The sequence below is a fragment of the Solanum verrucosum genome, unplaced genomic scaffold, assembly GCF_900185275.1.
Source record: "Solanum verrucosum unplaced genomic scaffold, falcon-dt-bn FXZP01000196.1, whole genome shotgun sequence".
NCBI classification, from domain to species: Eukaryota; Viridiplantae; Streptophyta; class Magnoliopsida; order Solanales; family Solanaceae; genus Solanum; species Solanum verrucosum.
Window position 1 is genome coordinate 4,552,844 of NW_026020420.1, and position 24,400 is coordinate 4,577,243.

General features: G+C 28.4%; 2 protein-coding genes across 2 annotated transcripts; both read right to left on the reverse strand.

The window, feature by feature from the left end:
- Positions 1-285: 285 nt before the first annotated feature.
- On the reverse strand, positions 286-2,463 carry LOC125806861 (heavy metal-associated isoprenylated plant protein 8-like). The gene is made up of 5 exons (XM_049486615.1): positions 2,435-2,463; positions 2,067-2,199; positions 1,386-1,561; positions 1,077-1,164; positions 286-563 (listed from the first exon to the last, which is right to left on the reverse strand). The coding sequence occupies exons 2-5, from the start codon at positions 2,194-2,196 to the stop codon at positions 286-288; spliced, it is 672 nt and encodes a 223-aa protein (XP_049342572.1). The 5' UTR covers positions 2,197-2,199; positions 2,435-2,463.
- A 12,623-nt stretch (positions 2,464-15,086) lies between these two features.
- LOC125806989 (ethylene-responsive transcription factor ERF118-like) lies at positions 15,087-17,247 on the reverse strand. The gene is made up of 2 exons (XM_049486741.1): positions 16,788-17,247; positions 15,087-16,647 (listed from the first exon to the last, which is right to left on the reverse strand). Exon 2 carries the CDS (start codon positions 16,451-16,453, stop codon positions 15,419-15,421), a length of 1,035 nt encoding a protein of 344 aa, XP_049342698.1. The 5' UTR covers positions 16,454-16,647; positions 16,788-17,247; the 3' UTR covers positions 15,087-15,418.
- Between the last annotated feature and the right edge of the window lie 7,153 nt (positions 17,248-24,400).

Consider the following 24,400-nt stretch of genomic DNA (forward strand, 5'->3'; position numbering starts at 1 on the left):
AACACTATAATTGTTAAAACGAAAGTGAATAAGAAATCATGATAAATTACTATAGAAAACATAACAGAGCATTCTGAAAAAAAGAACAGTAACAAAGGATTGATTATACTGAGTATGTTATTGTTGTTGAACTGTAACAAAGAATTATAACCGAAACGGTAAAGAAATAGTGTTGCACAAAAATACAATTTAGAATTTGCATTTTGATATCTCAAGTACATGAAATTTTTGCATTATAATCTTAAAATTAATACTTAATATAAGATATGGTTAAACTTCACTATCTCACATAATTGAGCAAGAATTAGGATTCTCATCGCTAAAAATTTGAGGAGCATAAACAAATTGAAGATAATCATGTTGGCAATTATTGCAACATTTTTTAATATCACATGAATTTTTATCACATAATGTTTTTTCATTTTTCTCTTTGTCAATCTTCTTAATAATTTCAGCATGTCTTCCTGTTTTTTTGTTGATGAATTCTACTAGTTTTTGTGGATCCATTGATCCTTTCACTTTCACAATATTGTTCTTCATTTCTGGATCCACTGTTTGAACTCCTATTCATACATCATTCACAAAAATAACAAATATTTGTTTTTTACTTAGATGGATTCTAGAAAGGCATATAGGAAGGAATGGAGATATCCGAAATAAAGAAATCGAATATGAAAGAAAAGCAAGGTAAAATTATTTACATCACAAGTAAAATCTATATGATGCGAGTGTTAATTGGTAACTCTATTGAATATGGTATAGTAGTAATGCTGGAATTAGTTATATTGACATTATTTTTTATGGATTGTTTAATTTGCAATCAAAATAATATGACATAGTTTCGAAATAGTACTGAATAGGTGTACTAATAAAAATGATAGTTGGCCAGTTGGCCTACTATAATTAGTTAAACAATACTATTTAGGTAAAAAATAATAATTATGCATCGTTAGTATATGCAACTTAAATTCATTAATCAATTGTTTTTTTTTTTTTGCTTCAAAATCATTACCAATAATTTAAAAATAATATCTATGGACATGGCTAATTATGAGAGACTAAAATAATATATGTACCTGGCATTTTGTGAATGCATTGCTTGACATCTTTAGCACATCCTTCACAGTGTAAATATAGTTTCAAAATCACTTCAATAATCTTAGGCTGCATCCCCTCAAAAAAGATAGATTAGTAAATAAACATAAATTTTAAAAAAGCTCGGTGTACTAAACTTTTTGATCCGCTATATGTAAAATTCGTAGAAGGGCTTGACCACAATCCACAAGGATGTACAATCATATATTTTTGCAAGAAACTATTTTCACAATTCAAATCTGTAACCACAATTCTACCAGCTACGAAAAGTTATCCTTATTTAATTATACCTCTTGTTTTTTCTCCTTGTTCTCTTCTTCTTTCTTCTTAGATGGAATTGGAGAAATTAATTCCACATGTTTACCACTTTTTTTCCTTAGTCTCTCAGCCACATTTAGAGGATCTAATTTCTTCCCTTTCACCACCACTTTATGATTTTTCTCGTCAATCTCAACTTCCTCCACACCTAAATTTGTGAGTAAAAAAATTATAATTAATAAAAGAAAAAAAATGAAGAAAAATGATGCAGGAGAATATCATGGTCAATAAAATAAGTGAAAATCATAAGAAATCCAAATTTATATTTCAGTATGAGAAAAAGAAAGGTACATAGGTAATTTCTCACCATTTGCCTTAAACCTTTTTGTCTAAAGTATAATATATATGAGTTTATAGGAACTCAATATGTGCGTTGCGACTTTAATTAAAAAAAATATGTGCGCTGCTCAAATTCCCTATATATGTAAGAAATTCAGTAATTTTTTTTAAATATTTAGCTCTAAACGTAATTATTATAATATACTTTCATTTTACTTGTGATCGTGATAGAAATCTAATATTTTCAAATTTTGAATCCATTTGTAATTATTCGATATCTATCTTGATTAGAGGTAACAAATATCTGATAAATTAATCGTGATGGGTACAAAATTGAACATCCAAAAACTAAATGACATAGAAAAAAATCATACCATCAAAGCCACGAAGAGATTTAAGCACTTGTTGTTTACATCCCTGACAATGAATATAAACACCCAATATGATAATAATTCCTTTTGAATTATTCTTATTTTCTTCATTTTTGCACTCCTTCTCCTTCATTTTCTGCAAAAATAATTAATTGCTTATCAAATTCACATAATTCACTAAAAAAAAATTAACTATAAATTCCGTCACTAAATAGCTCGTCAATAACATATATTTGTAGCAATCCATTGCTAATCATTAACCACCACTTTTTGTTGTTTAACGATAGAAGTTATCCATCGTTAATTCCTAATTTTTGTATCTAATTTAAAATTGCAAAGGCAATTATATTAGAAAACTTCAGTAGTAATACCTTTCCTATTTTCTCTGTATTTTCATGAACAAGATAAAAAAAAATGATTTTAAGTCCTATGCATATGAGTTTGGTTATTTATAATTGCAAATTAAATTCACCTCTTTATAGAAAGTTTATTATTTACAAGCCAAATCCAAAATTAGTTGCTTTTGATATAGACACCGAAGATTTAAAAATAAATAAAAGTAATGTTGTAATACTCCATTTGGTACTTAATTACTGAAATAGAATAATGATAATCATTCGATTAATTAACAGAATTTTCTGTAAAAGGGAATTGTTGAATGCGTATAAGATATTATTTTATTGTATACTTTATTTGGTTTTGGAATATTGGTTAAGAAATAATTTAAGACAATCAAGGCAAGAAATAATATTACAATGGAAACTCTATGGTTAAATGTCAACTTTTAGCTTTCTTTAAATTATAAATTAACCAAACAAGCGTTACAAAGCTTATTATTTCTTTAAAATAAGGACAAACAATAGTGAAACGTCATGTCTAATTAGGTGAATTGTGTTCGAAATATTGTAATGATATCTCTTCATACACCTGATTATTTGATATATTAAATGAAACCATTAAATATGTAGTGACATAGTTTATCGTTATTTGAAGGGAAAACCAAGCTTTTCTACATCATCAAATAACTAAAGAACAATAGAACGACGTACCAACCTTATATGGTGTGGACGGGTAATTAGTTATTCATGGCATTATTCCAATACATCATCTTAACGTACGGTTCAGAAATTAATATCTTTCAATATTTCCAGGTACATTTGAATCGAATAAGAGACCACACATGTAACACAATGAGGATTTCAATAGCTATTCCTTTGGCATGTGTATAACTAGAGCTGTCAATATGGGTTGGTCCACCCCATCCGGGATAACTCATACAGGCTTTGAAATTTGACGGGTCAAGCCGAGCTAGCCCATTTTTGGTGTGGTCCAAAAAATGGTTGGCCCATCCCACAAGTATGCATGTGGGCTATGGGCTTGCCGGGCTAGCCCTCTTTTCTTAAAAATATATTTTTTTATAAATTTTTAAATTAAATTATAATTTAAAAATATTATCATAAATATCGACAAGATATATTACATGGTGTTAGTGTTACTACTTGTTTATCAAATCCACAAATAAAATTATCTTTATAATATTTATTAAGTTTGATTTCAAGTAAAAGCATAAATAGCTAAATAAAAATATTAACTTAATTGTTTTCCAAAATATTAACTATGTAGTGATTCCTAGAAATTTTAGGGAATTTTTATTTTATGTAGTACATATTTTATAAACGTATTTGTATTTAAATTGTCATATTTCAAATTTTAAACAGATTTTGAGTTTAGACTCTTGTTATTTTTAATACTCTATTGTAATTTGTATTTTTATTTTTAATTAATTTTTATTTGGCCCACGGGCCGGCCCTATCCATATTTCTCAAGCCCCACAAATCGACAGGCTTATTCAGGCCGGGCTAAAAAACTCTTTTCTTAAATGGGCTCCAAAAATCGTAGCCCAACCCTATCAAATTACGGATTAGGCCAGGCCGGCCCAACGGACCTAGCCCAATAGAGAAAATACTAGTGAATTTTCAAAGTAGTGTATTGTGTTTTATTAGTAAGCACTACTATTATCTAAACCACGAGCTATAGTTCCGATTTATCTTGCTCAGACTTTTCATAAACATTGTTGGATAAGTGTCAGTTCAAAGTAATGCATTTTTCGATAATCCAACACGAGCGTGACAATATTTTTAAAGAGTCTGACAGAAAACGATGTAATGACATCCAACATTATTGCTTATATAGTGTCTAAGTTCACTATACTAACTGTTGAAATGGGCTGGACTCTTTTTACCAGACCTCTGGCAAATTCAGCCCAAAGATAAATGGGCTTTATTTATATGACCCAATCATTATATGGACCACGAAACACAATTTTATGTTTGTTATATACTCCCAAGGCTTCTTTTTTGTTGTGAAAATTTCTAATATGACATATATTATACTAATATTTTCGAGTTATAGCAGTAGATTTAGACTTTCAAGTTATAACATTAAAAATTTCAGGTTGTAACATATTATTAAAAAAAAAAATATTTTAGTAATTAAAAACATTTGATTTAAAAAGAATAAAAAGATAAAAAAAAATTAAAATAAAACGTTTTTGAAGGAAAAAATGAAAAAAAGGGAAATAGGGATTATCTTAAATTTGAGTTAATTTAAGATAATTATTAATTAGCATGAATTAAGGGATTTCAAACTAATTAAGAATATTCAGTTTCCTTAATTCACTCCAATTTGTTAAAATTAATTTAAAAATCAGATTTTATCCATTTTTCTTTCACGTTTCTCTCTCTTCGTTTTTCTTCCAGAAATTGTCACTGGCGACAAATTGATTTTTTTTTTGTTGAAAAAACGTGTTTTTTTTTGTGATGGACAACTACGTATCAATATTAATTAAACATGGCGGAAGATGGGTTGCTTCAGGTGAGTATTTTTAATTGTTTACTATTTTTATTTGGATTTCAATGAAATAGAAAAAAAAATGAAACTGTAAATCGCCACTATATTGAATGTGATATTTTTTTTTGTATAAACAATACGTTTTGTTCATAATACTTATTAGTTGTTGTGAAATTGTAATATTAGTGATTTTCTTGATAAGTTTCTGTTTTTTGGTAGTGGTTTAGTGTCACCATATTATTGATAACTGATTTTTTCTTGGTAAGTTTCTGTAATATTATTGATTACTGGTTTTTTTCGTGAAAAAATGAATTAAAATGTATAGTTTTGAATGAATTTGTTAATGTAATTGTAATTAATTTGGTACGAAAGTGTATTGAAGAATTGACAGTTGTTTTAAGTGGGTATGAAAGTGTGTTAACTAGTTAATAAAAAAAGTTATTTTGAAGTTTGAATAAGTGTATTAAAAATGTTTTAAGTTGGTATGAAATGTGAAATGTTATTGTTTATATAAGTTTTGTCAATTATGTATAAATTTGTGTGAAAGGAATGAACTATTTGGTATGAGAAATGTATAAATTTGGTATAAATGATGATTGTATGTATGAAATTTGTATTAAGTGGTATGAAACTGAAATTTTATTTTTTAATGAAATATGTTTGTAGTTTACTGTTTGAATGATTTTTGTATGAAAAAATAATGACAAGTGTGTATAATTTTGTTTTTTTTTTGTATTATGTAAGACTAATTGTTTTTTTTTTTTAATGAAACAGGGAAATATGTTGATTTTCAGATGGAGGGGATTATATATGAGTATTCTAGTCTTTATAGTGGTCTAGTAAGTGCGATAACATCGCAACTAATGATAGATGTTAATATTCACAATATAGAGATGAAATATATAATTAGTGATAGATGTCCCCCTGTTAGTATCCACAATGATGTTGGTGTGCGGGTTTTTTTAGATCAAAAGAAAGCTAATGTAGATTTCTTTACGATTTCATATACATGGAAATAAAATTTATTCCAAATTAATATATAAGATAGTGTAACTATTTGTACAGGTTTCCGATTTCAGATTTCAGATTTCATATACATGATTCATTAATTATTCATACAGATTTCATATACTAGAAAATAAAATTTATTTCAGATTAATATATAAGATAGTGTAAATATTTGTACAAATTTCAGATTTTTGATTCCAGATTTCATATACGCGATTCATTAATTATTTATACAAATTTAATATACTTGGAAATAAAATTTATTCCAGATTAATATATAAGATAGTGTAAATATAGTGTAATATATAACAAACTTTATACCAATCTTATTCAAGTTTCATTCCAACACGAACTTCAGTTTATATCACACATATTATACTAACAATAAATCAATTTCATATAATCACACAATGTATATCATTTGTATAACAATATTATATCACAATTAATACAATATCCAACCATCAAACATTAAATTGAGTGTCATACACATATTAATCAAATTTCACACACGTTTCATCCATTAATTGTACAATTTGAATTCACACTGATATTTTAAAATAGTGAATCCAAATGGTATGAAATTTGTATATTACTAGTATCCTGAAATTATAATAGCCAAACAGCAATTCATCTGTAGATGGTATCTGATTGGAAGGAAACATATGATATTATATATCATCAAATACTTAAATACAAAAAAGTTGTTCAAAAGTAAAAACAAACAAACATGTAATTCTAAAAAAGTAGAAGGTGCAATCAACTATTTCAAACTTCTTGTACGTGGTCTTGGTGTAGGATAATTGGTGGAATCCGGAACATGTTCTTTTGCTATGCGAGGTCCACCAAATTTGGTAGCAATCGTACCAGTAACTTCACTCTCACTGATCGTGCCATTCTCACTCTTTGTATATACAGTTAATAGACAATCACACTACTGTTAAAACACAATTCATACCATTTGTATACCACTATTATATCACAAATCATACAATATCCAACAATCAACTGTTTAATCAGAATCATACACATATTAATCAGATTTCATACACGTTTCATTCAAACAACTATTTCGAAAATAATATAAGAATAATGTGATATTTTTAGGAAAAAATCAGTAGTTTTAATAATGTGAAAATAAATTGAATATAATATTTACCCTAACAATTTTTTTCGTCTTTTTTAGGTGTTGGGACTTCTGATTCCTTCTTTTTTTTTTGGATCTTCTTGTAGATGGTTTTGACGACTGAGCAACTTCAACATTCATTATTTTTTTTCTTTTTTTCTTTTTTGATTCAGTAACAAAATCATAATCAGAATCAGAATCAAAAGGGGTTTCAACATTTTCCCCCTTCCTCTTCTTCCCCTTTCGATTTATCGGACTCACCCTTTTATTTAAGTCATTTTTTTCTGTTTTTGATCTTTCAATAGAGATGAATTACCCCTAGCCGGAGTTTCAACAATGTTTGGCAGCGGTGTTTGAGTCAAAATGTTGAAAGATGGAGCATGAACTTCATCCGTAGAAGTTCCTTCGACTAATCGAGGGATCTTTCGAGGAGTTACAACCGTTTTCTTCGACATGGTTTTGTTGAAAAAACTAAATTGATTGGAGGATTGTAAAGTTAGTGTAGTTTGGTGGTGAGAAAGATGTGATAGATGAAGGTAAAATTGGGCTAGTGTGTTAATGGCATGTAGAACTGGATGAGCGTGGGGGGAGGGGGGAGGGATTGACGTATGGGAGGTGGTAACGGTAAAGAAGGAAACTTGTTGTAGGTGAATCCCTATATCTATGTAACTGATAATTTCAGATTTAAAAAAGGAACAGAAATCAATTTAATTACATATTATTAATTAATAATAATAAACCATAAATAGATTAATCATTTATTAAATAAATGGAAATTGATTTTTAAATAAAATTAATTGGAGTGTAACGGTAAAAATGGAAGTCTAATCAATGTAAATCCCTAAATTCGTGTAACTGATAATTTTGATTTTAAAAAAGGAACTGAAATTATATTAGCTAGCTATTAATAATTAATAATATAAAAATATAAAGAGATTAATTATTTTTAAATAAACCTGTAATTAATTTTTAAATAAAGTTAAATTTAAGTAATATGTTATAACCCGTAAATAAACTGTTATAAGTAAGAATATTTTAAGAATGTGTTTAAAACTTGTAATATTGACCCTTAAATGTGTATATGGTGTGATATTTCCTTTTTTGTTTATATGAATTAAATGGATTATAATCTTACGATAAAATGAAAGAGAAGCAAAATTTATTTTGGACTACTAGTTGTTTTCATTAGTCTAACAACATGAATATTCAAAAGAGGTTTAGTACACCAATACTCAACCACCAACTAAATATATGCATAGAGAAAAATATATTTTCAAGTCATTCCGAAGATATCCATGGTGATCCTTCATAAAAAATAAATTTGTAATCTTGCAAATAAGACAATCTAACGCTATAACATGAAAATGTGACCTGATTATATAGAAATAAGTATATGCTATTAATGTATATAAGTTAACATTTAGAGTGAAAATGATTCGTTGGTAACATTTTATTATAAATTAGTTTGCCAAAAATATTTATATATACACATTAAACATTGAACAGGCTTTATGAAGTTCGTTTTATAAAGACTGTCTTAACTTTCACATATAGCAAACACACAATTCATATTTGTATGCTATAGCAAAGTTTGTATAATTGCGCTCCATAGCAAACATAAATATGTATATTTCGCTATACATATACAAAAGAAAGCAGTTGTATAATCTGTTTTGGTATACATATACAAAAAGATCAATTGTATAAAGTGAGAGAGACGAGTGAGCGAGCGAGATCTGGGAGAGTGGCGAGCGAGATCTGGGAGAGGGGAGAGAAGGGAACGAAAATATATGTATATATACAATTTTCACACAGTTTATACATTTGTGTTTTTGTATAAAGTGAGAGAGGCGAGTGAGAGAGCGAGATCTGGGAGAGTGGCGAGCGAGATTTGGGAGAGGGAAGAGAGGGGAACGAAAATATATGTATATATACAATTTTCTCTCTCTTTATACAAACACAAACGCATTTTTATACAATTTGCGTTTTTTGTATAAAGTGAGAGAGGTGAGTGAGAGAGCGAGATCTGGGAGAGTGGCGAGCGAGATATGGGAGAGGAGAACGAAAATATATGTATATATTCAATTTTCTCTCACTTTATACAAACACAAACGCACTTTATACACTTGCGTTTGTATAAAAAATGAGAGAGGCGAGGGAGAGAACGATAGTAGCGAGCGAGATTCACGAGGAGAGAGGTGAAATAGCAACAGTTTGCTATGAGGTACAATTAAATCAAACTATATTTATAGCATTTAATTTGAATCAATAGTTTGCTATTATATACAATTTTTCCTTCTTTTTTTTAGGCAACTTTTTAATTCTAATTTTTTACATGTTATGTTAGATACTATAAGATTAAAGGACATCCTGATATATTTTAGTTTATAATCATAAAATTCAAAGATTTTCTTTATGTTATTATTAGACAGATAAATTAATACGAAAAAACTATTTTATACATCCCTTTATTTAGAATTTTTTACTATTTTTTCAATTTTCCCATTCTCTATAGATTCCTTTAATTTAGAAAATGTATCCAAGAAACATGACAACATTAATGTTGTTGGAATAAAGGACAATCAACTGCCCAAAAGTTGGCCCTACTTAATTTTTACTTTGCAGACATCTTTGAAAAAGTATTTGAAAATTTTATTTATTTTTATTATTTTCACATAAGTTAACGGACTTGAAAATGATGTGTAGCCAATAGAGAAAAAGTCAGCCTAAGATTGCATTGAAATATTATTTTTAATTAATACTAATAATTCGTGCTTTTTAAATTTTGTGATCCTAAATTAAAATATATAATAAATCAAAATGTTATTTATGTAATTTTAAATATATTATAGAGAAAGTTAGAAATTAAATAGTTATCAAAAATAAAATAAATATTCTTTCTATGAATAAACAAAATTAAGATGAACAAATTGAAACAAGCGAATTACTTAAATCTCAATTGAGGACGAGACCACATAATTACTAATTTTTTCAAAATAAAAACATTGATTTGATTTGGACATCTTCTAAAATCATTGATGTTTAAAGTATTATTTTTCTTCATTTTTATATTTTGAGATGGGACATCTAATTAATCCATGTGTTTTATTAATACTTGGCTCTAACTAATCCACATTCTTATTTCTTTCATTTTTTAAAAACTAGGTTCTTTTTGTATTTTTCTTTGGGTACAAATAGCAATTTTGATCCCTCATTTTCTAATAAATTATAGTTTTATTTCTTGTAATATCTAATTAAGCACTTTAAGTCTTTTATATTAAAGTTATTTACAATTAATATTTATGTTGGTGACTCTTCACAAATTGATCGCATTACCAATCATAATTCTATTTAATGACAAATATGTAATATTTGAGGATGACATAATTTTAAAAATAATCTAAAATTAACATGTTTTCTACGTAAAGAAACTAAAAACACATATTTTGTTGATAAAAAGTTTTAATATTTTAAGTCATATATTTTATGGACCAAATCAGAATTTAACGATAATTAAAGGATTAAAAATGCTATTCCCTTCTTCTTTTGCTATAAGGCAAAAAATGGAACGGGTCAAAATCATAATGAATGGACCCAATTTGATTGTCCTAAAAACTACTATCTGTCTCTATGAGGCCACTTTTCAATTCCCAGCAGGCCATATTTCAAAGGGAAAAAGAGAAAATAAAGAAGGAAAAAGAATTCCAACAATTATTTTCTTTTAAAAAAAATGTGTCCCCTTGACACGATACTAGGGGTGTAGCTACATAGACTCAAAGGTGGTCACTCGAACATTTTTCATCGAAAAACGTTGTACATATAGAATATTAAACTTTGCATATAGGTCAAAAACAATATTTGAGAGATATAAACTAACATTTTGAATAATCTTAGCAAAATATCTAACTTTGCTACTGACGATATATTCTAAGCAGAGGTGTATCTAAGGGGGGGTCACCGGGTTCACGTGAGCCCATGGTCCCCTTCCGAGATCATATATAGTAGTGTTATATTTTAAAAATATATTGAAATATAGATGTGTGAACCCACACTCGGAGTATCACATAATGCGATTATGACTGGGTGCACCTCTCTCCGGGAGGTTAGAAATTTGAATTTTATTTTATCTTATTTTATTTTTCTTTCTAAAATTAGATAAACTTCTCTAAGTGGTAATTGGTAGCATTTGTTACATTTTAATTAATTCAACACACACACACACACACACACACATATATATATATTAGAATTCATTTTAGACCTATAATTTTAAAATTTGAATAATTTTAGTAGGAAAAATCTAAACGTCAAACCGATCTAATATATATCATAGATCAACCTTCTTATAATAGTGCATCATCATCTCAAAATCCTGAATACGCATGTGATTCTAAGGATGTATCATGGTGTAAGTTATTTACAAATGATAGTATAGTATTGAGTGACAAGATACGAAGGCAGGTTAATTTAGGTTGGCTTTTGGATTGGAGGTAGAGTCTAAAGGTTTCAGGTTGAGCAAGACTATAAATAGTGCTTGAAGTGCAAGTTTAGTGATGCAATACATGATGCAGATGTGGAAGTGTGGGTCGATACACGAGTGATTCCTAAAAGAGGAATCTTTAAGTGTCTTCGGTCAATATTCTAAAAAAAATGAGAAAAATACAATAATGTTATACATCATATTAAAATGCCGTGAATGAATTGGAGGCTCACATATGTTCCAGTGGACTAGGCATATTTTGTCCTAGCAATATAAGCTAATCTTAGAAATTAAAATTTAAGGTAAGAATATATATTTCTTAATTATATGTGCATACAAATTAAATATTTGTATTAATTAATTTAATATAAAAATTATGTGGACAAAAATTTTCTGCCCTATTCTTTGGTGATTGGAGACAATTGTATGGCTACACTATTCAACTTTCTTTGACGATCAAAAAGGGGGAAAAAAAGGAAATAAAAGAAATAAGCAAAATTCTAAAATTTGCAGAAATGGCATAAAATATATATGACATGATTTATTGCTAAAACTACACATAATATATGGAATCTTTGTCATGATCATCATGCATAGATACTAATTTAATTATTTTGACTATCTTAGTATATTACATCATAATAAATGGAAAATTCTAATGTTATTTCTTTTTACATCTCCCTCCCTCATATTAGGGGATGAATAATGTATCTTCCACTAAAATAAATCTCACAAATCTTAATTAGAGCAGACAGAATCGGAATTATAATTTGAATCCATTGATTTATTCTTTCAAATTCTTAGCACTAAACTTGTATAATTAATTTCCGTTCTAATATTGAGTTTATCTAAATCTGTTGCTTATAAGTTATAACCTTAAATTTCTAGTTGCATAAAAATAAAACAAAGACTAATATGTAGGCATATGTTTCATTTCATTCGAGCCCTGAACATAGAGTAGTTTTATATAAAAAGTGTTTTGTCCTTAATATGAATTTGAATTAATTGAACGAGTAGATACCAGACAATGAGTAGGAAACCAGAATAGGTATCATTTCCAAAAGTAAAGTGAAAAATGAAAAGGAAAAATAGACCTAGCCAAAATTAGGTAGGTGCCACTACTGATTATAGATTCAACTATTAATAATTTTTTATATTACACGCAAACATTATTTGTGGCAATTTTTATATTTATGTATACAAATATGTCACACCTGGCATAATTTTTTAAAGACAATTACAACTTGCAAGACTAATTATGACAGTTCTCCTAGTACTACCAATTTGAGATCGTTTTACTGGCAGACAAAATGTATAGTTTAAATAATAGAGATTGTACTACTAGATTTACTAAAAATAAAACTTTTAATTTAATGCATATATTTTTGGTAACTATATAATTCATCATACAAAAAGGGAATGTATAGTATCTACAACATATAATAATAATAATATATTTAGTAAATTTTTAAGAAAATAAAATGTATGTGGTCCTTATTCTTATTTCGTAAAAGTGAAATAACTTTCGAAGAAGTATCTACTCAAACTCAAGTATAATAAATCAAAATAGTAATAAAAAAAAAAGCGATGATAAAACATACAATATATAATATGCAAATTTATTATTTTGCCCCTACTTTGAACTCATTATTTCCCCTTTATTAAACTCCCAACTTATATTACCAACGGTTCAGATATCTAACATGAGCATGTGGGATTGTTGAAGACGATGCAAATTCTTAACATAAGCGTATGCAATATTATAGCTATGTATTCAATTGAATCCATAAATTTAGATACGGAACATAAATTTGTATAAAAATAGAACTCATAAACTTTGGTATAGTGACTAGTGAGTCCACTAAAAATGTTGACCCACTAAGACCTTTTAAATAAAATAATGGACATACTAATTGTGTGGATGAATTGTTCATAAATTAGGAATTGCGAGAAATCTAAGCAATCAATAAAATTTATTATAAGCAACATGGAAAAATGTCGTCAACAGATGTTACGTTATAAACTATATATTATGTTCCACCAAGTTCTATTATACTTTTCTTTCATCAAATAATCTTTGAGATGACTAAGTAAACCACCAAGTAGGAAATAATCTTATTGTGTCAATGTCTAAATATTTATCAAATACTTAAAATAAGATTTAATAGTAATTTTATTTTTAGTTTTAATTAATTAATCGATATTCTACAAGTTCACTCTAATCTCGAATATGATATATTGAAATCATGAGGTGGAACCATGAATGTCGTTGTATGCTTGCATGTGATGCAATAAGACACAACATATGATAATATACTGAATATGTTAAGACAATACAAATATCGAGGGACTTAGAGAGTTTTGGTGAATGAGAAAGATCAAACTAGTACTTTATCTTTATTGAGATATATGAACTTAAGTCTTCTACGACCTTTACTCACTTCACTGATCGCTAGTTCACGGCCTACAAAAAAATTAGTTGTTAACAAATGAAAGCACATTCTAAACCTTTTTTTATTCATGGTTATGAACAAATCATGGTCTATTATTTCTCAATTTGACCCGTGATATGTGTGGCCCTACTAGGATGAAGTGCCCTCACTCTTCTTCCCTACACTAATCAAACAAAAACATTCAATAACTCGAGCATCGATCTCGTGGTCAATAAAGTTGATAAAAAAAAATTCATGATTAAATACTATCGAAAGTGGTGATTTCTTCTTATTTGTCTTTTCATGAGAGTGCGAAAGAGGTGATTTCTTCTTATTTGTCTTTTCATGAGAGTGCAGAGTCGCGTGATACTTGTATTGATAGCGTGTATATGCTTACACGGTTAAAATACGTACTAAGCTGACTCAAACACTACCATCATCGGAAAAAAAAGTTCAAACAAGTTGATTTATACCAATCTTGATAATGTACACTTACGGAGAAACAATCTATATGACCCAAAGGTCAACAAACACAATAATCTCACTTCCACACTTCCTACCAACCAAATCACACCCAATGTGTCCAACTAAAATTAAAGAAGAACAGTAGCATTTGCAAGACCAATTGACATTTTGGTTTATATAATATAGTTTTTAGATTGGAATACAGCTGGTATTTCTCAGCTTATAACAAAGTCCAAAAGCATGCCCAAATAGATAACATCTCTCATCTACCTTTAGTTCTTGATATCATTTGCTTGGCAAAGCAACCAAAAAGGTTACACTACAGTCTATACATCCAATCAAGAAAATATTGGCCCAAACACATCCAATGAGAGACTTATCATCAAAACATACCATCAAAACACACTGTCGATATATGATAAGATGGTTGAAATCCCTTCACCCTTGACCATTGAAGGGTCTGGACCGAGGCACGAATCCAAACATTGGTGAACACTAAAGAGCAAGTGATTACAGAATAGGAGTTGCAACTTTCAATACCAAACTATAGATATGTATATGTCAACTTAGCAATCAACAAACAATGTCAATATCACAAACTAATACAAAATCATAATCAATAGGTAAAATGAAGAGCCAAATATCATATATAAGTTTCATAACATAGCTCATCACAAACAGTAAACAGTCTGAGACTAAACCGAAAATCGAGATTCAATAGGCCTTTGGACGGCTCTAGCAGCACAGGAAAAACCCAAAGGGACTATTGACTCAATCTTCTTCAAAGACAAGAACACATTCCTCAAAACTCAAAGTCTCAAAACTCTCTTAAAACATAATGTAAAGACTACTCAAAACTAACTTGAAAAGCGAAGGACCGCGGTCTCGAGAAGCTAAGTTTAATGATTCTTGAGACATTAAAACTCTCTATGGATTACTAATAAATAAACTAATAGAGTACTAATAAATATTGAAACTCCTATAGCTGCAAAACTTATGGGCATAATGCAATATTGAGGGGTGTTGTTGTTGTTCCATTCATCAGTGGAGCAGTTGCTGCATCATCCATCCAAGCACAAGCATCATTGTATCCATCGAAATCAAAGTCGAAATCGTAATCAGGTAAATCATCAGGCAACTGCCCATCAAGTCCACATATCGGAAGATCCTCAAAATCATTGACAGCAAAGTCATCAAGATTCTGGCAAAAATTATCATTCCCAGCAAAGAACATGTCCATCTCCGTATCGAAATCCATTCGTGCACCAATGTCAGCGAGCGATAAACTATCCTCCATCAATCCCAGCTTATCATCATCCAGTAGTTGCTCAACAAGTTTGTCATTGTTGTTAACCTCAGACACTGCAGCAGAACCAGAAGTCAATGACTCCATTTCAAAAACTGATGCTGGAGATGTGTGTGAAGTATGTGACACCAAACTCTGAGCAGAGTCATCTTCAGATACACAACCAACATTGATGACCTTTCGACGATTCTTGTTGTTACTTTCGTTATTCGAACTCTTCTCAGACACATCAGTATTCGAATTACTCTTAGCCATCGCTTCGAATTCAAGCCTTTTCATTTCATAAGCATGAGAAGCTTCTTCAGCAGTACTATAAGTACCAAGCCAGACCCTCCTAGATTTAAAAGGATCCCGAATTTCAGCAGCCCATTTTCCCCATTTACGCTGACGAACACCTCGGTATTTCGAAGACGAGGGCCTCGGGCAACTCGGGGTTTTAGGGGTTTTAGCTATAACCCCTCCTCTACTCTTTTTGTCACCATTGTTGCTATCTTGACAAGAACTTTCAGTTTCAGGTACTTTTTTCAGGGTAAAAGAGTTAACAGCAGGAAGATAAATCTCCCTAACAAATCGTTTGGGTTTCGAAACATCAACCCCTTCATCATCAGAAGAATCAGTAGCTTCCGGGTCGTCACAAACGATCCGGATTTTCCTCATGGGTCGGGCTGATTCTTCCCTAACCTTCGATTTCTGAAATTGTCTCTGAGACTCAAACATTTTCATGATTTCTTCAAATCTTCAAAACCCCTCAAAATGTGCCCAGAAAATTGGTTTATCAAAAGGAAACAGAAAGAAATTTGAATTTAATTTGAAAAACTCAGCAAAAAAATCAAGTAATCGGCCGTCTCAAGAGCAAAATAGGATGTAAAAATCGGTTTATATGAAATCCACCAAAGCAAACAACACCAGAACAAGTCCTGCAAATCAAAAATCAGCAAAAACCCATTACAGATCAGCATCAAAATCACCCAAAAACACACAAAAACTAACCGAAAAAAAACAAGTTTTTTTTCTAAACCCTCAAAAAGGGGTTTAAGGGGAAAGTAGAAAACAGTACCTTTTGGGCCTCAAACGCATCGAAACAGTCGTGAAAAACAGAGTAGTACCCTGCTGCTGATGATCACAGCAGAGGATTTGTTGCATGCAAAGACCAAATATCACTGAAGAAACAGATACCCAGAGCTTCAATGGAGCTCCAATCACAGCCAAACAGAAATTTGCCGACATATATCACAACCCCTTTCTTCTTCCTTCCTCCTTCCTCCTTCTGTTCTTCTCAACCAAAAAAGCAACCAAAAGAGAAACAAAAAATCGGATCAGATACTCCTATTTATCCCCAAAAAACACAACAACCCAAAAAAAATACACAGATTAGGAATCTATGGCCAAGATTTCTCCTCCCCAGAATCTGACAAAAGGTAAATTTCGTAACCCTTTAGCCCCCTCTGTACTCTCACTCTGTGTAAATTTCACGTATATAGACAACAACAAAAAACACCAAAATTTACCAAGTCCACAAAAAAAAAAAACATTTTTCACAAATCTCAACAAAACCCCATTATAAAAAAACCATTTTTTATGCATTAAATTAAACAAATAGTACCTGTTTTTTATGGTCCTTTTCACTCTGTTTTTTTCTCTACTCTGTTACACTGCTGCTGTTCTCACTTCACTTTTTCCCAAGTGGTCAAAAAAAGCATTAAAGGGAGATGAATATTATATATTGAGTGAAAATAAAAAGGACTGTGTGTTTTTAGTGTGTGAAAAATGTGTGAAAAAGTTAATTTTGGTCATGTAATTAATGAGTATTATATATGAGATTTATGGGAAGTGATGAATGTGTTATGAGCTGTCATGTATGTCATACATGTCATGCATACATGATGATTATCTTATGCATGACATGTTTTATTGTAAGCAGACTTGTATACTTCACGCGCGAGGAGGTGGAGTGTTATGCACTCTCACGATGTTATTTATTGTTTGTTTGACCAAGTTTTTAATATACGCGTAATGTAATATATGATTAGTCCTTTGAATTTGTTGATATGTTTTATTTAGATACTGGAACTACGTATTGTTTTGATTGAACACTTAAACTTCTTAAGAAGAGTTCTAGTTAAATTTTACTTTCAATTCAAATTATGGAGTGAAAAAATGTATGTATTTTTTATTCATTTATTAAATAGTTAAGTTAATTATAAAAAATAAGTTATTTTCTTAAATTATATATATTTATCACAAGTAAAAATGATTGAGATTTTATAACGTGATTTATACGACCTCATTTTATTTTTAATCTGTTTCATGTGAATGTTAAATTAACCACATTTTATGTCATCTCGTGTAATAATATACATCAATCTCTAGTAGAAAATATTTGAAATTTTATGACTCATTGAGATGAATATGTATAATTAAAGAAAACGATATTTTATGTATCTCATTTAAAAAAAAAAAAACTAATCAAATATATCATGAAACATGTTAGTAAAAATTGAGGTGTTCATATGTTGAAATAGAGTTTATTGATAAGTTTAAGGGGTTAAGATTTATTTATTCAAAATCTGGTCAAACAAATAATTAATTTTGTCATTATTTGGTTAATTAACAGCGCGTGTAGTTCACGTAGAGGGATAGAGAGTGAATTAGAAAAAACAGTTTATGTAGTGGGGTAGGGAAGTAATTCTGGGAATACGGAAAGGCGGTTTCTTCATTAAATTAAAAGGATTACAGCTATATTTTAATTAGACGTAATTGGGTCTATTAAGGTTTGATAATTACGAGGATGCCACTGACAAGTGACAAGTACTTGGTTCCCAAGGTATCGCCTTAAATTTAAAGTAATACAACCTTTTAATTTTTTTCGGATAGACACGATTTGAATTTTGAGAGTCAAATAATTTAAGTTGATCATAAAATTAGGTATGAAATCTTCAAAAATAATTGGTATGAAGATTTATATATTTGGAAATTATGTTAAAAATATATGACAAAATTATGGTCAGAAATAAATTTATTTTCGATCGACACGATTTGAATTTTGAGAGTCAAATAGTATAAGTTGACCGTAAAATTAGGTATGAAATCTTCAAAAATAATTGGGATGAAGATTTATATATTTGAAAATTATGTAAAACTATGATATACGATAAAATTACGGAAAAAAATAGATTTGTTTGAGTTTTAAAAATAAAAAAAAGTTTTTTTTAAAATAGTTTGGTCATAATTTTCTATGGGTTTTTATTTATTTTTTTTCCTTTTTTCCTTTACTTAGGACTGGAATTTATTTACTTTATTATTATTGTTTTTCCTTTTTTAGATTTGATTTTTTATTATTTGTGTACTTGATTTATTCCTCATTTGGTACATATTTTTCTCTTATTTACACTTTAAAGTTCAGACATGTCTATTCTTTTGAATAATTTTTGGTCAAACATTTAGTCATTTTCCATATTAAAAATAGTCAGTATAATATATTTTGTTTACTGAGATTTGGGATGGGAAAAAGTCTACAGTTTTTAATATATCAAATCTAAGAAACTATTTCTTTAATTTTAATTCATGTGATGTGATTTTACTAATATAAATTTAATAATATGAGAAGATTTTGTAATAGTCTAATTTTATTCTTAAAATAAACTTTTAAATAAAAAATAATATCTTGCTGGACTTATTATGAAAATAAGTAGGGATCAAAATAGGTAATATGTTGGTAATATCATTATATAATTAGAAAACATGTTATTTCTATTGACCAACCAAAAATGAAAGTATATTTTATATAAATTGTTACAAAAGTATATTATATTTATATATTTTAGTACTCTTCCACCATGGAGTATTACTTATTCTCGTTACTCCAAATATCCAAATTACTACCAATTTACAGAACTAACAAAAAATTAATTTCATATTTTATCCTTAATTTAATTATTTTTAAAAGAATAAATATTATAAAGTTTCAAAAAAATCTTCAATTATTAATCTTGGTATTGATGAATCAGACATTTAAATATAGAGTATATTAGAAAGAGTGGAAAGATTAATAATATTATACTCCAATTTTTAAATTTATCATTTAATCTTAGATTAAAAAATTAGAATTATTTAAATATTATGATATGATATATTTAAATTATCGATTTTGAAAAGTCTTATAACTAACACAAATATGTGCAATATCAATATAGGGCGGTGATGATTAATATTAATTAATTGTATTCGAGTTAGGTTGTTGTAACCTTTACTAACTATTAATTATGTTAATAGATATAAGTTGAGTGTTTTCAACTAGTTGTTTCGAATTTAAATTTTTAAAAAGTAAGAAAAAGAAATTCTATTGAAAATATTGCTTCTAAAAAATAGCTCTATAATATGCCAATTTAAATTTGATCTAAATCTAAATTGACGATCCTATACTACTCCTCTATGAAATGACTCCTTTTGTAATTTAAGAACCTTTGTTTTATATTAGGGAAAAAAGTCTGAAAAATATTTTAACTTTGGTCGAAATTGTTGTTATGATACCGAACATTATAGAGGACCTTTTACCCCTGCATTATTTAATAGCGTATTTTAAAAGTATATATGTGTCCATGGACACATTACTATTTAAAATGATGAAATATTTATGATGTTCACGTAGGTATATATATACCTTTAAAATACACTATTAAATAGTACATGGGGTAAAGTGTCATTTTCAAAGTTTAATATCGTAACAATAATTTCAACCGAAGTTAAAATATTTTTCATACTTTTTTCCCTTTATATTAAGAAAAAATAAGAAGAATCATGTGTCATAGGATGCTTACCCAAAAAAGGTTTTATGCATTATTATTTAGTATTTCACTAATTATATTTGATAAAGGCAGAAAATCGAATCTTGTGCATGGAGGGGTTTAACCTATAATTTAATAGGTTAAATTTTTAAAGGACTGTTCCCTCGTGCATGAGAGTAGCTATATATATGCCATATATTCCTAACAAATTCCAAAATTAATTTTTGAGCTCTATCAAGATTTGTAAAATAAAAAAGTCAACTTTATGAAGCATCTAAAACCTTTCACTTTTCTTTTTTTTGAAAAGTATTCAAACTTGATATTTATGTAATAGAATCTCAATATTTAACTCTAACCCAATTGAAAATAGTTCAACAATATATATAGAGTCTGATCTCATGTAAAATTTGAAATGTATGAAAATCTTATATTTTGAAATATATGAATATTTTATTGTTATTTTTACGAGATAAAAGAAATTGTTTTTGATTGATTTTCGATACAGAAAAAAATGTCTTGAGCAAGATTTGATTGAGATAAAGAGTAAAGAATGTTAGAATTTTCAGGATGATTAGTAAAAACATAAGATTTGGTTCACCATAATAAATGAGATATGTTTCCATGGCTTTGCAATGAAAAAAGATCAAACTATTTTATATTATTTTATAATGAATTTTGCAATGTCGATACAAATATAAGATAATTAAATTTTATTGTCCAATTGAGCTATGAAAAAATTATGTCCATGGAAAGAATAATCGGGTGTACTCTGCATTAATTTAATTATCTTATATTTGTATCGACATTGCAAATGTACTCTGCATTAATTTAAATGATTAGTCTTATAATTCAAACTCATAACCTCCCAATCATATAACATGATTTTATCAGATACGCCAAGAATCCCCTTCAAATTTTAAGCAAAGGTGATACATTAAAACTGCTCTTACAATTGATCAAGAAAGAACACAAATTAAGGTCAACATGCAAAAACACTATATTAAACAAATAAAGTATGAAAAAAAATTAAAAAGAAAAAAAAAAGTTTGAAAATTGAGCACTTGAATTATTATTTTAGTCGGATTTTAATAATTGAATTTGTCTTCCTACGTATTTATCGTGTCCCACTCCAGTCAAATCGAATATTTAACAAATTAAACGATTTAAGTCCATGCTACTGCCCTGCCACTTTTGTCTACCATATATTTATTTTTGTAGAAGATCCACCTTTCTGACATAAATAAATAAATAAAATATGTAGAAAATTACTATCATAGTTTACGTAAATTATATTGGTAAAAGTTTTTAAGGAGTATAAATAAAGTGAATATTAAAAATAATTAGAGAAAATAGGAGAAGAAATTGTAAAAAGTGAAAAGAGCACGTGAGAATGTTGGGAAAGAGAGTAGCAAATCCGCAGTGCATGAACGGTCTTAATGCTGACACCTCAGCACCCTTCATGTCCCTTTACAATTCTTTGTCCTCCATCACCAACCAACTACCTAACAATCACCCCACCCCTCACCCCCACCCCCACCCCACCTATTTTTTTAATGAAAAATCACAAAAATACACAATTTATATTATCATATTCTTAAAATTTTTCTAGAATTTGAAAAAATCACAAAAAACTATACTCTTTTTTATTCTCAAATACGTCACTGTACGTAATATATCGATCGAATATATTACTTTACGCAATTTAACGGTGCATACACGATGTGTCAAGACGTTGAGTGATGTATTTGAAATCGAGATGTGATGTATCGGAATGTTGAACAATGTATTCAAAAATTAGAATGCGATGTATCAAGACGTTTTGGGATGTATCCGGATTCCACCAAATTTAAGGATTTTTTGTAATTTGGAAAAGAATAGAGGTATGGTGTAATTAGCTTTTAACATTGTGAGATTTGTGTAAAATTTCCTTCTTCTTTTTTCTGCATTCGGTATCCAATATCCACATAAGAGTTCGACTATTTTATATTCGGGCTACATAGAGCCCCATTCGAAGAAAGCCCTTCCTATCAAGAATTTTTTCATGTTCAAAATTTGAATATGAAATTTCTATTAAAGTAGGAACAATCTCATCCTCTACATCATATTTTTTTGTTGATTCTCTCTTAATTGAAAGTACTAGATATAGGATTGAGGGACCGTAGGAGTAACGTTGTACTCTAGAGATAGTGTTATACTCCATTCTTCCTCTAAACCTTTCTTTTATTTGCATTCTTATCTAATTGATGAATTCAATAGGAATAAAATATCTTTTACGTACTAGGTTTAGGTTCATAATTCTTCAAAAAGACGAGATTAGCTCAGATCAAAAGAAAAAATCTTATCGAGAGACATTTTACAATAAAAATGACTCATGCAAATATAGGTAGATGTGAAGTAACATGATTAGGTAAAATATGATGTAGTTCAGTTTATCAAGGATATGATCTTAACTAGATAGGAGATTATAATGGATACAAATTATAAGATATAATAAATAGATAGTAGACTATAGTCTCACTTATCCTCTCATACTAGTAGTTATAGACTATATAACCTATAGTATTGCTATAGTAGGTTTTTGTTCCTTTTTTATTTCTATTACAATATATTCTCTCTAAATTATATTAACTATATTTTTTGGGCTTCTTTAATAATTCAAAATAAATGAATTATTTAAAATTTAAGATAAATATATTTTTTTTTAAATTAAAAGTGATACATAAATAATTAAAATCTTCTTAACTAATTCTTGTGTAAAATAATACATATTTTTTTTTATAATTAATATCTACATTTTTAATACTTACATAAATCTAATGAACTACCTAACTACCCCTTTAAGCTCAAAGATGATTCTGTATTAAATTAAAATTAAGAATTTTTAAGCTTAAAGTACAGTGCTCTGCATTGGGCACTTTGTCTATAGTATTTTAAAAATATTTTCCCTCTTAGATATTTGTCTATCACGTGACCCCTTACCACGCACGACACATTAAATAAATAACACATTTCTATATTAAGTAACAATTTAACTATAAAATGTCTATTTTACCCTTATTGAAATGATTTATAGCCACACAAATTTCTATCATTCATTTTGGACCACAAATTTTAAAAGTCTTCATTTTCTTCTTAAACTCTTTGCCGAGTCAAAGTACCTCACATAAAATGAGACGGAGAGTGTATAATAAATAAATAATATGTATTTCGAATTTAAAATTAATTCTTTTAGTTGTTTGGTGAAATACATTCTATAGCCCCTACAATTTAACACATATAAATGCATTTTTTTTAACTTGACGCTAACGGATAGTTATCTCTTTTAAATTTGAATATGTATAAACAAACACTTAAACTATTATAAATTATATTCTATATAATAAATCGTATAAGATACACATCTTACGTATTAAATCAAGTTAAAGGGTATGTTTATACACTTATTTTTTACGGTAGATATATTTTTCACTAAGATACTGCTCTATCACGTGACCCTTCAACTCCCACGACAGAATAAATAAAGGGCCATAAATAAATGTATTAATTATGCTCTTCAATTTTAAATTATTTATTATTATTTTATTACTATTATTTATATGGCCAAACACATACACAGCCCCTCAAACTTGGCCCAATTTTTCATTTTGGCACTCCAACTTAGCCTTGTTCCATTTTAACCCTTGAACTCCATTTTTTCTGTTCCATTTTAACACGAAATACTATTTTTATGATTTCTTTATTTTATATATATTCTTCAAATGCAACTTCTTATTTTAAATCGACACGTGTCAGTTAATTTTAGTTAAAAAAATTAAAAATTAACAAAAAATAATTCTTTTTAAAAAATAATAATTTCTTTTTAAGAGTGTTATGTATTTTTGTGTGA